Consider the following 16,635-nt stretch of genomic DNA (forward strand, 5'->3'; position numbering starts at 1 on the left):
CAAGTTTATTTATTTATGACAGTCAAAATGCATTGAGCATGGCCAACAAATGATAAAAATTATGGAGTGTAATGGCCAAAAGCGGTCTATGGGCTATAAGGGACACTAGGGTTGGGCCTCGAATGAGCTTCGCCCCCGAGAGGTTCTTCAAATTGCAGTGACATGACAAAGTATATGAACCTGTTGCAATTCACCTCGACAAAAATGCATCCACCACGCCCAGTTCGACCAGGTCAACTATTGTTTGCAAAACGGCTATATTAGCAGCTTATAAAAAGCACAAATAAGCAGCATTAGTACAGGTCTCTCAGCTGGGGTCTGTTGCACATTTATTCTCGGATATTCATTCTATGCTCGTGCCTCGTGAGAAAAACACATCGTGTAGAGGGCATTTAGGTTAAACACTGTTTTAACTATCCTAACTGTGATTCTTTAATCCTACTTTTCGTTCGGTAAATTTTGCGGCGCAAATAAACACGCCATTTCAGCAGTACTCAGTATGTGTGCTGTTCGTCACTGCATCAGCTGTTGAGCTACTTTAAACCGTTGAACTGCGAGACTAAACAACCAGCCGAAATTGCAGTGTCATGAACTTACCATGCAAAACTAGCAACCCTTACAAAAATTGGTGCGTTGTTTTAGTGATCATTTCATGGAATTCCCGTAACACAGTTAATAACATGACAACAAATTGGCCATACACAATATTGCTGGCAAATTCTAGCATAACGGCACACATTTTTGCTGACCATCTGTTGAAATCTGTTGAGTTGAGAAGTTGTTCTTTTCTTGATGCACACAGAAATATAATCTTTTTGATCCCCTGTTCAACCATTGTTGAGTTGAGAAGTTGTATTCATTTTGTTGTTGCACACATAGAGGCAATATATTCTGCTGGAAGGACATACATGGAAATGCAGTTTGTGGCACATGTACCTGCATGTACTTCCAAGACATACAGGAAAAAATGTTAAAATTTGTTTTATTCGAACAATACCACAGGTGCCTGACCAGAACCGAAATAAAAATAAAAAAGTAATTAGTTTAACAGTTATATGCTGCAGTAGGTGAATGTTTCTGCCAGCCCATTACAGTAGAACCTTGTTGTTACGTTCATCACTCCTGCATTTTCTAACGTGTTACGTTTTTCTTTCCCGTTCCGGTGAAAAACGTACGAACCGGGTTCTATGCAATGATGCGCGTCAGGTAGCGTACGAGGCTATTTTTTACATGACCGGCCCTGGCGTTGCTTGGGCCGGCCCATTGTTGTGGCGAGCCAGGTAGCTCACCAGGCTATTCTTGATGTGGCCTGCACTGGCACCCGGAAACTTGCTGCATGTAAAGCCTGAAAACAATTATAGCACCTTGATGTTGAACATGTAAAAGAATCTTGTGCCAAAGCACTTGACGTGTGGTATCATTCTCAGATTTCTGCAATATTCATATATGCCTTTGCTAAATCCCCTCATCTTTTCCTTATCTTAAGTACAGTAACTCTCGTCTGCTCCATAACACTATAAGCGACGATATAATGAATTCACTCATATCCCTCTCAATCGTGCAATGTGAAGCTATTGCTAATAAGGGGGATATAAATAAGTTAGTTTAGGCAGTCGTAACTGATATGTGCTTCAATAGGGGGAGCACTACTTTTGTATGAATGCATGCAATCTGCAATTTCAAGGCATTCAGCAGCAGCTTTGTTTCAACATGCTTGACATTTCTCATTCTTTCCAATTCTTTTCTTTCGTTGCATATCATTTGGTTTATGATTTATGGAGGTTAATGTCCCAAAGTGAAACAGGCTATGAGAGACGCCTCAGTGAAGGAATCGTGAAATTTCGAACATCTGGAGTTCTTTGATATGCACTGACATCGCACAATACATGTGCACGGGCTGTTAGAATTTTGCCTCCATCGAAATTCGAGCGCTGCCTCCAGGATCCAACCAGCGTCTTTCGGCCCAGCAGCCGATCGCCTCAACCACTCAGCTACCGCGGCGGCCACATACCATTTGGTGAGGGCTTGCTATATGCTTCGTGTTAGGTGTGCGCGAATTTAAAAAATCGGTTTGATTTGGTTTGGTTTATGGGATTTAATGTCCCACAGCGAGTCAGGCTATGAGAGGCGTCGCAGTGAAGGGATGCGGAAATTTCGACCACCTGAGGTTCTTTTCGGGCACTGACATCGCAAAGTACACAGGCCTCTAGAATTTTGGCTTTATCAAAATTAGACCATCACAGCCAGGATCGAACCTGCGTCTTTCGAGTCAGCAGCCGACCGCCATAACCACTGAGTCATTGTGGTGGACCTAAGAGAAAATCTCGAACGAGTCAAATAGTGTATTTTCGAAATTATTTGAACTGAATCGAATTGGTTATGAACTTTTGAACACTTATTGAACAATCGTCGTGTTGTTCAAATAAGGCTCGGTATGGCATATTTAATCGATGAGTGTTCTTTCAAAGAACACGGCACACACTGATGCTGCGTACCATCCTGCGGTGATCAGTATCTGCACGATGAAGGGTTCAGTGCCACTGCATGGTCTATTCGTGCGGGAGTGTTCCTAATGCTCATACATGGCCTCTAAGACGCGACAAAGCGCAGCATTGCTTCGACAAGTTTAGCAGCCATGGAGGCCACTGCTCATACATGTTTTCGCCCCTCTCATGCCCTTAGCTGTGGCTCTAGTTTATTCTCATTCGTTATGAATAAGAAAATAATTTCTGTACATGCATGACTTGACGTTCATAGAGTTATCATAATGAATTCGTGTTGCGGCCCCTTAGTGGAGATTAGTGTTGCATATTTTGACAGCTATAGCTTTAACTCCGTAAGTAAGCATCGTACTGCAGCCCCGCCACTATCACATCAATGTTTAACACTATTCTTCCATTTTGTACAATTATTTGCAAAAGTATCAAATATTGGCATGATTATTCTATTCGTATTCCACTCAGTTGGCCAGTTACACAACTCATGTTCAATTAAAAATGTGCTATCCATACACCTATAATTTGCATTCCTGTTTTGTTTGTAAAAAAATTACAAGTGCGTTCAACCTAAGATTTGAATTTTTTGACTCTCATTAATAGAAGTTCGAAATTCTAAATGAGCGGTTTGGATTTGTAAAAAAGTATTTTAGATGACTGCCTACATAAAGATATGTCTAAAATGACACCAATTACTGCCTAGACCTTCTCTTGGTCCAGAGCCCCGAATATAGAGTGTGTATGTGTGTTCTGCTGCCTGAAGAGAGAGCTGCCCTGCACCTCCTCAGGCGAAAACAGATGGCACAGCAGTGCACGGCCATATTTCCCAGACGCGCTGTTCGAGTGACTGAACAGCTCGAGCACCGATTTGTCAACCAGCACAACGCCGCCAATATAAACCTGCAAGGAAAAAGCATGTTACACCTTTGTACAAGAGCATTCGCAAGACAGCGAAGTGAAGAGAACAAAGCTTTATAAAAGGCCTTGTTTTACAGTGACCACACAGAAACTGCTACCTAATGAAACATGCTCCTGTTTTGGGGTGGTGCTATTAGAAATCGTATAATTGATTGATTTATTTAAAATACTGCTTGTCTCAATATGAGACCTTAGGAGGTAGGCAATCAGTGCAATACAGTGTTAATAACAATAAAGAGAAATTGCTACCTGCGGATCAACAGAAAGGAAGATTTGAAAACAAATGTTATATAACTGCTAGTAGGCAGGTTTCCTAGAAATACCGTAAAAATTGAGAGCAGCTGAAAAAAAAAAACAGTAGACCAGCAGTCAATCTTGCTAGTAAACATGTTAGAAAAAGAAGGTAATGGGTCACAATCGTCTGCGCAACCATCCGTAAAACATATCAAGGAATGGCAAAAAGTAACGGCTGCAAGTCATCTGGCAGAATGTAGGACTATGTCCACTTTGCTGATTTTTGTTGGATTCTAATCTTGAGGTGAAAGGAGAGAGTGACAGTGAGAACCTACTAGTAATCAATTGATTGAGTTAATTCTGTTCGCTGATGGCTAAAGGAAACAAGGATTGCTTGAGAATGTTGGTTTGACATGATTATTCAGTCAGCGTATGCGCATGCTTGTGCCAGGATTCAGTGATTGCCCGAAGGATGCATATTTAGACACATTTACACTATAGCTGTTGCGTAATATTGGGTATAAAAAATTCATTCGAGATTCTTTTGCCAAAGGTGATAGTGATGGAAAGCCAGATGAAGCGGCAATATCGGTAGGGGATTCAGAGGGTTTGTGTTTTTTTTATGAACCTTAAAGCTTTTCGATGCACTCTGTCAAGCCGAGTGATATTAGTGATTGATTGCCAGAAGCAATGAGTGCTTGCATATTGTAAAAACAGTCTTACAAGGGTAGTTTAGGCAAAAAAGCTTGGTATTTCGAGGGGCTAAACGTAAGCGTCTTCTAAGGAAGAACAGCTTTCGCAAGGCGGCGGAACATACACATGGCTCAAAATATAAATAATACAATTATCAATAACAGAAAAAGAGTCAAACGAGATAAACTGGTCATCACAAAACTCTAACTTACATCCAGCGATCATGTAGCAAAATAGAAAAACAAGATTTGAAGCACCTTCTGAGATAAACGTAGACAATAACAACAACGTAAAAGTGAAATGAGACAGTACTAGCACTGAGCTCCCATTTAAATGCGTATGAAAAGAAAAAAGTAGCGCTCAAAGCGAGACATCATATGACCTCAAAACCAATTCAGCAAAAAAAAAACCCCGCCGCGGTGGCTCAATGGTTAAGGCACACTTTTACTGAGCAGGATTATCCAGATTCGAACTCAACCTTGGCTGCTGCGTTTCGATCGAGACGAAATGCAAAGGCGCCCGTGTGCTGTACGATGCCAGTGCATATTAAAGCTCCCCACGTGGACAAAATTAATCCGGAGCCCTCCACTACAGCACCACTTTCTTCCTTTCTCCTTTCAGTCCCTCTTTTATCCCTTCGTTGACAGCAACAGCACAGTTCAATACACGGGGGAAGTAAATAAATGCAGTGGCCTTCAGAACGAGACTTGAGGTGCTTAGTCAGATAAAGTAGCAGAGCTAAGCAAGACTAGACAGTAAAGCATGGGGCAACTCCCCTGCAACCCGTTTCCAAAAAGGTGCGCATTTTGGAAGCAAAGTTGATTGCTTTTTACTACTGTGCCGTTTTTCACTACGCCCACTGCTGCTAATAGCATGAAAAAGGGGGTCGTGTTATGCTTGTCGGTGTCAGGATTATTTTCCTTTTTTTGGTCTTTTCTATTTCTAAGTGTGTGCAATATAAGTCATATATTTAGCGAACTCATAATGTAAACAGCTGAGATTGCCGAGTGCATGAGTGACTGATATGTTCCTTTCACGCTTTGCTTAACTATGAAATCAAGTAGCATTCCGAAAGGCGGACTCAAGCAGATCACTACAAGCTCCTAAGTTCCTATAAGTGAATTTTAGCAAGTATATTCACTGGACTTGCACAGTGTCAACACCAAGCAAGTGAAATGCTAAACTAACAACAAAACTCTGCAAGAACGTTTTATGGTGAACACTCACCTTTTTATATCACACTTTTAGCTTTTTTGAGCACAGGCTATAATTGAACTGATTCTGAAGAAGTTTGAAGTAGACGGTGCTTATTTTGCACTCAGATCTTGAGGCAGTAAATATATTGCAACTACAGTGGGAGGCCGCAGTAGAGAAGCTTACAAGAGAAGCTGTCAGCAGGAGGAGTAGGAAGAAGTCTAAAAGTTTAATTATATTTCATTTTTGAGGCGCATTCGTAGCTGCAGTATATAACATCGTTCATATTTTTTTGACCAAGTGAAATTTGCCGCCTTTGCTGGAGCAGTCTCTGAGGAGTGCGATGTGAAACTCGCAGTACAGCAGAAGGATTAAAAGGTTCTGCTACAGTTGTCTGGGGAGTGCGATGTGAGATGGGTACAAGAGAAAAGAGGATAAAAGCGTCGTATTCATGCTGTAAAACTATCCTAAATGCTGCCCTGTTGCCCATTACTTCATAATGGTATTTTTTTAAAGCCTGGCTGCATTGAAGGGGGTCTCTAGTTACTCGAGAACAGCTGGCGAGAGAAATAGAGTGGGATAGAGAAAGTGGCTGTGCTGAGGCTATGCCGCTGTGCTCGTTGTTGCTGTGCAGCCTTGGAGCTGAGCGGCCAGCTCACGACTCACTCGTGGTGAGAAGGTACGGGTTTCCCTTTTTCTTCCACCGTTTGACCCGCCGCGGTGGCTCAGTGGTTAGGGCGCTCGATTACTGATCCGGAGTTCCCGGGTTCGAACCCGACCGCGGCGGCTGCGTTTTTATGGAGGAAAAAGGCTAAGGCGCCCGTGTGCTGTGCGATGTCAGTGCACGTTAAAGATCCTCAGGTGGTCGAAATTATCCCGGAGCCCTCCACTACAGCACCTATTCTGCCTTTCTTTCACTCCCTCCTTTATCCCTTCCCTTACGGCGCGGTTCAGGTGTCCAAAGATATATGAGACAGATACTGCGCCATTTCCTTTCCCCAAAAACCAATTAATATTTTTATTTGAGTTGTGCTGTCAACTTTGCATTTTTATCCATCTCGGCTTTAAGAAAACGTGTGACAGAAGAAATGTTCCGACCACCACTAAAAAAAGAAAATTGGTTGCTTGCTTCGGATTCATACACTCCCTGCTTTCTAGTACGGGGTGCTCAAATTCCTCGTTAGTATTGGTAGGGGCTATGAGGCCAGCCGAGCAACCTCTGAATTTAAGCACTGCTGCATACTGAACATGAAAGTGGCAATATCTGATGACCTATTGAGAAGAGACACATGTTATTTTGAATACTCGAAGGCCCATACATGCCGTCAGCGGTCTGGTCCGAAGCAGACATTGCAACACACTCATCAACACAGAGGTGCAAAAACAGATGTCAGAAAACTCAATACATACTTGTGCACTGCAATGCATGCTGAACGGGCACAGAGAAGAACAGCCCCAAATCTGGACAGTGAGACACCCTCTCCCATGAAGCTCTTTTGAGACCTCTTCATACTGAGCAGCAGCCACTTCACCTGCACACCATCGTAATTTCCAGCTGTGTACTCTTGCATCCGCAATGCCTGGCACTTCCTGGTAATTATTTGTATTGCTGGCATTTCACACAACCACAAGAAAATGTTTAAACAGCCAAACTGTAAATCCATACCGCCACTTGCTGACACTAGTTTTAGACTATTCATAAATACTAAATTTGACAGGGCTACAAAGAACTCCTTTCGTGGGCTACCTGTTCGTCAGCATTTAGCTGCGAATTTTGTTCACGACCGCCTGACTAAAAGAGCCTTACAGCTGCAGGCAACGTTACCAATGCTACACTGGTGATCGAGCAGCCAGCTTCCTGGTTGGGGAATCGCTGCGAAGCGTCTCTCAATTCACTCAATTGCTTGCATGCCTTGACGAGTCACCCCCTCGCACCCTGAGCTTTACAGCTGGTGTAATTGGCTCGTAGTGGTGTGTTATAACCTTAAGACGCCACAACAAATCAGAATAAATACGCCCATACGCGTAGAGCATAACACAACGCTAAATAGACCGCGCGGTGCACGCTATCGGCAGTCTGCAACGGGTTGATAGTGGCGTCAAAAAACACGCGTGCAGGCAGCGCACAATCACGCCGCACGTCGAATAATGAGCAGGAATTCGGGCAACCACCTTAACGAAAGCCTAAAACATAGTCACACGGTTCGCTGGGCCAGCGTTTTGAAGGGCGATATCCAATCGTGACTTTTAAATTAATTACGGACTCCAACGCGTACCTTGCATTTAGCAAGCGCATCTATGCACACACCATGGCGTTTACGTCGCAACGCATACATTGCAAACACTTACAGACCAGCATGTTGATGATTCGATGTGGAATGCGCTTTGCTGCCACGGAAACAACCAGTGACTCACGCACAATGCCGAAGGGAAACGAACGGGACAGAGCGGAATGCTTTCGGGAGATGCACCCATCTCACGAAACCCTACCGGACTGGCCTTTGTGCTCGCTTGTTTATTTTCGTGGTCGCAAATTGCGCGCATTCCTGCGCTACACCATGGGTCTCACCTCGAAACGAAGACTCGACGGTTTACAGAAACCGCTTTTTTCCTTGCTTTGCGGCAAGAAAAAAGCTGCAGTGGCTTCCACAATTGAAGTCAAATGTATTGCAAGATGAAATGGCTCCATGCTTCTCGGTGTGGTCACTTTTTGACAAAGTACGCGAACGCCTGCATGCATTGCTGACACGCGGCGCAAGCAACGATAAGCAGGAAACCCAAACGCAAGTTTGAAGCAACAATTTTGAAATCAAGGAGAGAAACAGCACCCACACAACAGCAGCACACACCGTGGCGCTTCGCGGCGTCAGGCCTAGACGGGTATCACGCCCGGATGCCCGCATGTCAAGGAGGGAGGAGTTTCTGCGTTCTGCCACGTGACCTGGCAGCCAGCGAGCTGGATTTGAACGGCATTGGGAAGCACGCTAGGCTTTGGCGTGTGGTTATTAGCGTTGCGCTTGTGATGACAAATACTTACTGCGAATTGCTACAATATTGCAGCTAGACTAAGGAGCTTCGCTCGTCAGTGTCTTCGAGTGACCACAATCAGCCTATCAAAAGCACTCGAAGTTGCATTGGCGCGTCATTTTCAATCGTCAGATTTCCTGCAGACACTTTGTAAACCGCCGTGATATTAGGCATATAAATATTTTGATATAATGCAATTATTGTCTTGTGGTGTGAAGTAATTCGTTACATATAAATATTATAATTATGCTGAGCTACTCATGATCCAAACAGAGCGAATAATTTGGCTTGTGTGGGCAGCGTTACATGCTCAAGAACACACCATCTCTCTGATGTGCACATTACCACACACCAGCGCTCTGATGTGCACTTTACTCTGGTGTGCACACTAGACCACACCAACCCACTCTGTCGTCCACATCACAGCACACTAACACATAAAGATGCGTACACCAGCAAACACCAAACAAGTCTTGTATATGATTTCTATATTATACATGTCTCTTGTTTGTAATATAGACATGTGTAATTAGTTGGCAAACCAATTTCCATGAATTGGGCACTTATTTCCTTTCTGTCTATTTGTGTTATAATATGGTTGTCCTTGTTTCCTTTGCTATCCATATTTTCCCTGTAGCAGTGAAATATTATCTGTTAATTTTTAACTCTTTCTGTACCTTTGTGATCATATGGCAGCAAAACATATTTGCTTCCATGTAATGCATAGATCTTTGTATTTGAACAGCACTGATCAGAGGCCAGAAGTGACTTATCGTCATCTTCTGCCACAGAATGGTGCCAACCCTTATATGTCCAATATTTCAAATAAACAGTGTTAGTGGACTTCCCCAAAATTTTTATATGTCATTATCTCTTACTTCGTTAGAAGGCAGTTCTGCATAATGCAGCGTCTAACACAAAGCTATGGCACAAAAGATATATAGCTTTAGCTATATCGCCTGTAAGTTACATCTTTCATTTTTAAATGTGCGAAAACCTTCATTTGGTTTTTGTGATATGACTAAATTTTTATTTACTTTGCACCTATGAGAAAAAGAACATTGAATTATACTTTAGAGCTAACAGAATTACATGCTCAAGGACAAATTTTTATAAATCGCCTAGCTAAATGTCACACTTCTATGGTGTTTTTATACATGATGCATGATCCCACCTCATCCTTCTCAAGAATCAGCAAGATATTGATAGTCTTTCTCTAGGAAAAAGAACAGGTTTGTGTCAGCCTACTTGAGTGCTGATAAGAGGTTTTTATATATTAAGGCATTGCTCCTTGAGTACCTTAGTTAAATATATATTCGTCTTAGATTACTGTACTATGCTTATGTATTTCAACGCGTGTTAAGAAACAGCTTTTGACTACGCAAATATTATTATTCTGGAAACTTACTGATTTTTGTTAGCAGCATTGGCAGTGTTGATAAAGTTGAGTATTAATTTTGTTGACACCTGTCGAATGCAGCCAACAGCATCGACAGTGTTGACAAAGTTAAGCATAAATTTTGTCGATGCCCTTGAATGCAGTCAACAGCATCAACTTTGTTGACAAGGTAAGTATAAAATTTGTTGACAACCATTGATTGCAGTCAATGGCACCCACAGTGTTGTCTAAGTTTAATATAAATTTTATTTACTGCTGTTGACTGTAGTCAACAAGCATTCCCTTTTTGTAGACTAGTTGTTGATTCCATAAAATGTCAACAGTTGGTTAACGAAATGGTGATGCTGATTTTTGTAAGGGAAAGATTGTTGAGTAGCTAATCAGGTGACCTGGCTTAAGTTGCAACTACACCAGGCATCTGTTATTAAAGAAAAATAGAAATGCAAGAAGTTATTATCAATCTGTTGCTGTAGTCCTCATCACTTTTGTCTTAAAATGTCTGGAGCACACTCCTTTGGTAGTAAAGTATGCTTTGTTCCCTTCACGATGTAATGAATTTAAATGCCTTAATCCTTTTTTAATTATCATTCCATTCTTATGTCACACATGGCCATATGTACCAAATTTCATTCATACATAAGTACTCGCAGGCATGTACAGAGGCTGTAGTCTGGACCATAGAGCTTGACATGTGACACGAATTGCTCCCTTGCCGTCTAAATCACCACACGAAAAGAAGAGGAAACATTTCTGATAAGGTTGCCTGATGCCATGTACCTGGGAAATTTTTGTGGCAACAGATGTAAAGAAAATATTTTAGCATAAAGCTCTAAGCAGGCAACACAATGCTTTTAATTGAATGTAAAAACAATTAAAAAGATGCATGAATGATTCAGCAAAAGAAGCACACAGCTTCAGTTTTACAGCTCTGTGGTAGTACTGCATTTTATTTTAAGTTCCTGTAGTTCGCTTTAATTGCAATATCATCAATAGCATTGCAATATCATTCTAACAAACCTGACAATTCACATAACAGAGAATAATAGCCAACTTTTCAGCAGGGCACATTGGCTCCCTGACAATATATTTGCTCTGGAGGTTTTCTCCAACAAGTGACAAAATAATGCCAAACTGTTGTGGACTGATTTTGTAATACTTTTCGAAATAATCTCTATCCCCCTCTCTCATCTCTTTCACCTGAAAGAAAATGAAGGCAATAATGATTACATAACACAAAAAACAAGAAAAGAAACACCCGAGGACGCAGAAGGAAAGTTTCTGCTGCCAGCCTCCGCTCATAATTTCGATATTACGTAGTGTAGCACGTAAGCGATGCTGGTCCACAAGGTAACGCGAACTATGTAAACAGCAAAACATGCAATGATTGCCGCGCATCCTGCCACAGTTGGCACACGGTAGTACGCGACATGTAAATTCAGTGAACTACCCGTAGCGCGCAGAGGTGGCAGATAAGTAACGGGGGCCGGGGTGACAGCGCCACAGCCCTGCAAAAACGTCAGCGTTCCGCGAGCACCACGCCTGCGAAGATTCGCTGCGCCACGTTATCTTTAAAAGTTGGCACTATGCCGTGTTACGAGAAAGCGAGACGTGTAGCTCAGGGCGTCAGCGTCAATGACTTCACTTTACATTAACAAAGTCCAAAGTTAGGCAAAATAGGATTGGTTGTTAGTCCATCGAATGTGTCTCTCCCCTTGCGTCCCGTTCGTCAGCGCTGTTTTCTCCTACCGTTCTACATGAACCAACCAGCCCGACTCAGCCCTCTCCTAAGATGGAATTTACAAGTTTCTTACCTTCGTGAAGAATTCGCTCACTGTGTGGCGAACTCTCCAGGCTGGCCGCACCCACCACCTCTTCTTCATCCGCTTCTGCTTTTCTTTCAGAAGAAGCAGCTTCTTCTTCAAAAGCAGCAGCCTTCTTCTCCGTGAGAGGTGCACAGCCATTAGTTATGGCGACTAGACTGCGGTGAAACTCAGCGGCGTTCCTCTCGCGAAACCGAAAGTAAAATGACCAAAACGCACCTGCGAAAAGTTGTTGTTTCCAGTGTCAATACAAAGCTTTTGCTAAAATCAAGCATTTCTTTAAAATACTGAAATGCATATATAACTTTATTACAAAAGACAATAATGTCATGCGTTTAAGCAATATCATTTGTCAATATATTTTCGATTGCTTCGCGCGGATGCAGAAGAAGTAAACATCAGTCTGGTAACATTGAAAATAGGCGGCGCTTGATCGGACCGGCGCTTCCAGCGCCACGGCTGCCGTCGCTTTCATGTGTGCCTTCTTGCAGTGGTGCGGCATTTCGGAAGCGGCGACAGTAGCGGCGCGCCGGATGTGCTGCCGGACATGTGTCTCCTGCTTAAGGTGTGGCTTAGGGGGACAGAACTCCAGCAAACGCCGTAAAAGAATCCCCTTTTCCAGCCTCCGAACGAGAGCGTGCACCCTGTAAAAACAGAAGACTGACGCTTCAGGTGTCCAACGATATATGAGACAGATACTGCGCCATTTCCTTTCTCCAAAAACCAATTATTATTACTGACGCTTATTCGGCTTAGGAACCGGAGCGATGCGCTCCGCCGCTGCTGCTTGAATTTATCTGAGAGCCCCTGTAGAACAACCTAGATAAAAGGCGTGAATTTGCTTCCGAGCCTCTAAGAAAACTCCCAGCCTGCCTTATCATTCCAGATGGGAAAGCTTTTGTATTTTACTCTTTTTGAACCAAGTCACATTGCGTTTTTTATAGGGCTTTAAAGAGACCCAGAAAGGGGGTCTCAATAAAGGTGCGATATGCCTGGGATGTTAAAAGACGACTGTTAATAATTATCCCCCAGCAAGAATTATTACTATGCGTTTTATTGAAGCTGAGTTATATGCAGACGAAATTTGAACATCCGCGTCTTCGCGCCTTTCCCTCTCCGTTTGCACGCCACGCCAAAACGGCGGTGCTCCTCCGCCGGCCCCACTCGATCGGTCCCTCTCCTACCTCCGCCGGCTGCGGCGCGCGCGAAGTGGCCTCGGCCGCGGTAGCGCGTGATGTCTGCAAGACTTTGGCGCTGTGAACCAATGATTACGCCCGGCTGCTGAAGTCATTACCAAGACGTGACGTCTTCTGCCAGGTTTTCGTGCGAAAACCTGGCACCGCGTGTCTCCGTGAGGTGCAAAAGCGGGTATTTTTAAAAATGTATTGTAAATTTTCCGCTCGCTTTTGAGGCCTCGTACGCGGCATGGACGCTTGGTTGCCTGTACTCTCCATAGAGCAAGCATTTTAATGCCAAGCTCAAACACCCCTTTCTGTGGCCCTTTAAGTTCTTTCTTGTACCCACAAGCTACGATGAGTATTTTTGTACAAATTTACGCAGTTTTAGTGCATTTGAGTCATTTACATGCATGCCAACCACTCTCATAGCCGCGTATATCCTGTTACTTATTAAGAAAACTTGAAAGCTTCTGCGAGCACTGACACCAACGAGGAAATTTCGGTGAGAGTTATCCATATCATAATGACGTTTGTCAACAACTTTTGTGCCTCAAGTTCGTGCTTTTGCAGTATAGTAGAAACAATATAAGAACGAAGCATTTTTTTGTTCGCGGTTATCTACACAAAGCACATCTCAAAATGTTGCTGGAAATTTAATCGTAGCCTGAAAGCAAATTTTAGGAGTTTGACTCTAAACGGTGCGGAAAAGATCCTGAAATCTGATCCATAGGACGTTCTAAGTAAGTGCTTTTCAGGGACAAAAAGACCCCTGTTGGACTGCCTGAGGATAACCAGGTGGACTGCCGAAGGATGTAGGAATATACTCAATGAGGCATTCTCAGGACATTCTGTGGATGAGCTGCCTTTGTCTCGGCACGTCGATTAAGTGCGGAGACTGTTCCTATGGCTAACAAACCCACAACTCAACGAGAGAATTCGCAATTCGTGTGAAGGGATTCCTCTGCATCCTTCACGCCCGACATAAGAGATTCGCATGACCATATATAGGCCGCGACTGGGCCGGCTGGGTGTGAAGTCATGCTTTCTTTATTCGCTGGTTGTTACTCCTTGTATGTGATTATGCACAAAACATGATAAAATAAGTTGAGCTCAGCAAACACAGCCTGATTTACTGTACTGTAAGAGCTGCTGTGGTTCCTGCAGACCCTCAAGAGGCCCAGAATCGCCATACACGCCAGAAAAACGTTTCTGCTAGTGTCGAGCAATGTCGGTCTGTTTGCATGGTACTCGATACGTTATTTAATTCCTTGAATAAGACGTGCTTGTGGTGACAGTCTAATAGCTGTATTCTTGAAAAATCTTCAGTCCATCTAGACTGCTGTTAGTCTGAGGCTTTACCCTTTTTAAGACAACTGAACTACAGTGTTGCGGAAATCTCTGCATACTAAATGTAGGCATTGTATTCATTTGAACTTGAGCATTGAGCAAAAGCTTTAATCCTTCAGCATTACTCGAATCAATCACTACTGGAGTCAGTACACAAAAGTAAAAATAAATCTGATTAAGATTCAAGATTTCCCTGCCAACATGTATCCAGCACGGAGCGCTTTTTACTAATGGTTGTTCAGTCCCAGAGGCTGCTCCTGGCATATGGCTTTTCCTCAGTCGTTGCAATCCTTTGGAGCCGAACGAAAGTCTCAGCAAGTGACGCAGAACTCCACAAGCCCGAGGAAGGAGGTGGGAGCGGAGGAGCTTCGCAAATGCGGCATGTCGAAACACCGACTGCGCTGAGGACCACAGGTCGGGGTCCTGCCAGTTCTCTGCCAGAGGCTGGGCGCCAGTTCTCTCGGGGTACGGTTCACTTGGTCGTGCATCCACACGGGGGCCAGTGGTTACCCAGCACGAGCTTGACTTCGCGCGTATTTGCCACTGAAGAGTAGACATTTTCGCCAACCTCACAGAATTTTCTCCAGTGCACGCCCAGATTGAGCTTAGTCGCAAGCCATTAGACTACAGCACCACCTTATGCCTATGAACTACACGGCGCTTCATATTACAGTAACACCATTAGTAAGTCGGCCACCTCAAGAGAATAAAAAAATTCCCACACAGCACTCCCAGGACACAAGAAACTCGCACCATCTTCGTTATAAATGAGTTGTTTATGCGGCAACCGCTGCGTCATTCAATGTTTCGTCACTTTATTGCTTTCTTTTTTCACGTCTGTAAATATATTCGCCCATCTTTCATAAAACTCATTTTGCGGACAGCGCTTGGACCCGTTATTGTCTTGACCATGTATATAATTCGGCACTCTTAGGAGCAGCAAGCCGATTGCGCATAATGTGAAGGGGCCATAATTCTGAGAAATGTGTTCCACTCCATTCGTTTCCCACTTTATCTATGGCACCGGCGTCATCTGATGGCAGAGGAGACCGTAGGCAGCGTCGCTCGTTGGTTCCGTTCGCAATGTTTAGACTGACAAAGGCAACAATGCAAAAAAAGATAAACAAAAACTTGCAAAAAACTGCTCTTGTGCAAGTGTACAGCGACCGAGTAACCTCATCCCAATCAAAAAGAGCCTGGCATTATGTCCACTGAACAATAGGTGATAGGGGACTGGAGACCGTCAGCAGAGGTGCCGAATCGCCATCGCAACGTGGGCTGAGGACTTTGTGGCACACACTGAACAAGAATATTCTGCGATATCTGAGGCATGAGAAATGGAGATATTTCGGGTTAACATGAATGCAAGCGAGTCACCTCACGAGCCTCAGCGCGAAACAGGGTGAGGGCAATTACTTCACGAATCATGGCTGCAGAAGAAAAAACCTCCTCTGTAGCCAGACATCCCGCATTGCTGCTAAGCCGCCACGTTGTATCCCGTGTGATGCATTGCACAATTTACTGCCAAAGCACTGCTATGCTGTTAAAAAAGAAGATTAGCGGATTGTTGCGCTTCTCGGTAATGCTACTTTTGAGCGCAGCGGCTGCGGGGCTTGAACTGTAAGCGACCGCATACGGAACATGCTTCGGCGAATGGCGGTGGCACAGGGTTTCAACTTGGGCAGCAAGCGTGTACACCGCTCGGCCGCATATTATACTCGCCTCAGTCGAATGGCAAGTAAGTTTGCACGGCACGCCACTCCGACGCGAGCGACGCATACCTTACCAATGAAGTCATCCCCAAGCAGACAACTGTGCACGCTGCTGTGGTACCGCGGATTGGATTGCAAAAAGTTTTTTTCGGCAGAAAAGGCAAAGTGCAGATAATCCGCACTAGGCGGCTATAAGCAGTCGCCGCCGGCCGGTCTCCCTTCAAGCTACCGCAGTAGCCTCTGCCTCGCGATCTCTTCGCTATTGTCGTCTCTCATCCTGTGTTGCGCTCCGCGCTAGGTTGCGCCACCGCCGGCGAAGCACGTAGCTCTACCTAGGAACAGACGCCTATAAGCAGCACTGTTAAAATTATTGCCATTATATTAAAAGCAGCCGTTAACTTGTTCAAATGTAAAAAGGTTTTTCGTTCACTAGAAAAAAAGCTTTTTAAATATATTTCTGTACTCTGTGCTTTTGAGTCATGCATTAACTCATAAGACCTGCAGGTAATCTTCAAGAGGTTGCGAAAGACGAAGTTATTTTTGGTGGTTGAAAAAGAAGACCATCCATTATTAATGCACGTGCAGCGGCGCTGGAAGGGGTGCCATATTTAGACCCGG

The 16,635-nt window shown here is 43.9% G+C and overlaps 1 protein-coding gene across 1 annotated transcript; it reads right to left on the reverse strand.

Moving 5' to 3' along the window:
* Window positions 1-1,067: 1,067 nt before the first annotated feature.
* LOC144125071 (uncharacterized) lies at window positions 1,068-12,282 on the reverse strand. Its single transcript, XM_077658140.1, has 4 exons — window positions 12,220-12,282; window positions 11,772-11,895; window positions 6,945-7,066; window positions 1,068-1,345 (listed from the first exon to the last, which is right to left on the reverse strand). Exons 1-4 carry the CDS (start codon window positions 12,280-12,282, stop codon window positions 1,286-1,288), a joined length of 369 nt encoding a protein of 122 aa, XP_077514266.1. The 3' UTR covers window positions 1,068-1,285.
* Between the last annotated feature and the right edge of the window lie 4,353 nt (window positions 12,283-16,635).

The sequence above is a fragment of the Amblyomma americanum genome, chromosome 1 (assembly GCF_052857255.1).
Source record: "Amblyomma americanum isolate KBUSLIRL-KWMA chromosome 1, ASM5285725v1, whole genome shotgun sequence".
NCBI classification, from domain to species: domain Eukaryota; kingdom Metazoa; phylum Arthropoda; class Arachnida; order Ixodida; family Ixodidae; genus Amblyomma; species Amblyomma americanum.

What these genes read in the sequence shown, in the direction of transcription:
- LOC144125071 (XM_077658140.1), bottom strand. Translation starts at nt 12,282, where the DNA reads ATGCCGCACCACTGCAAGAAGGCACACATGAAAGCGACGGCAGCCGTG. An exon ending in CCGTGGCGCTGGAAGCGCCG is followed by an intron (nt 11,896 to 12,219) that starts GTCCGATCAAGC and finishes CTCACGGAGAAG; the next exon opens with AAGGCTGCTGCTTTTGAAGA. An exon ending in GCATGCATTGCAGTGCACAA is followed by an intron (nt 1,346 to 6,944) that starts GTATGTATTGAG and finishes AATTGTTTTCAG; the next exon opens with GCTTTACATGCAGCAAGTTT.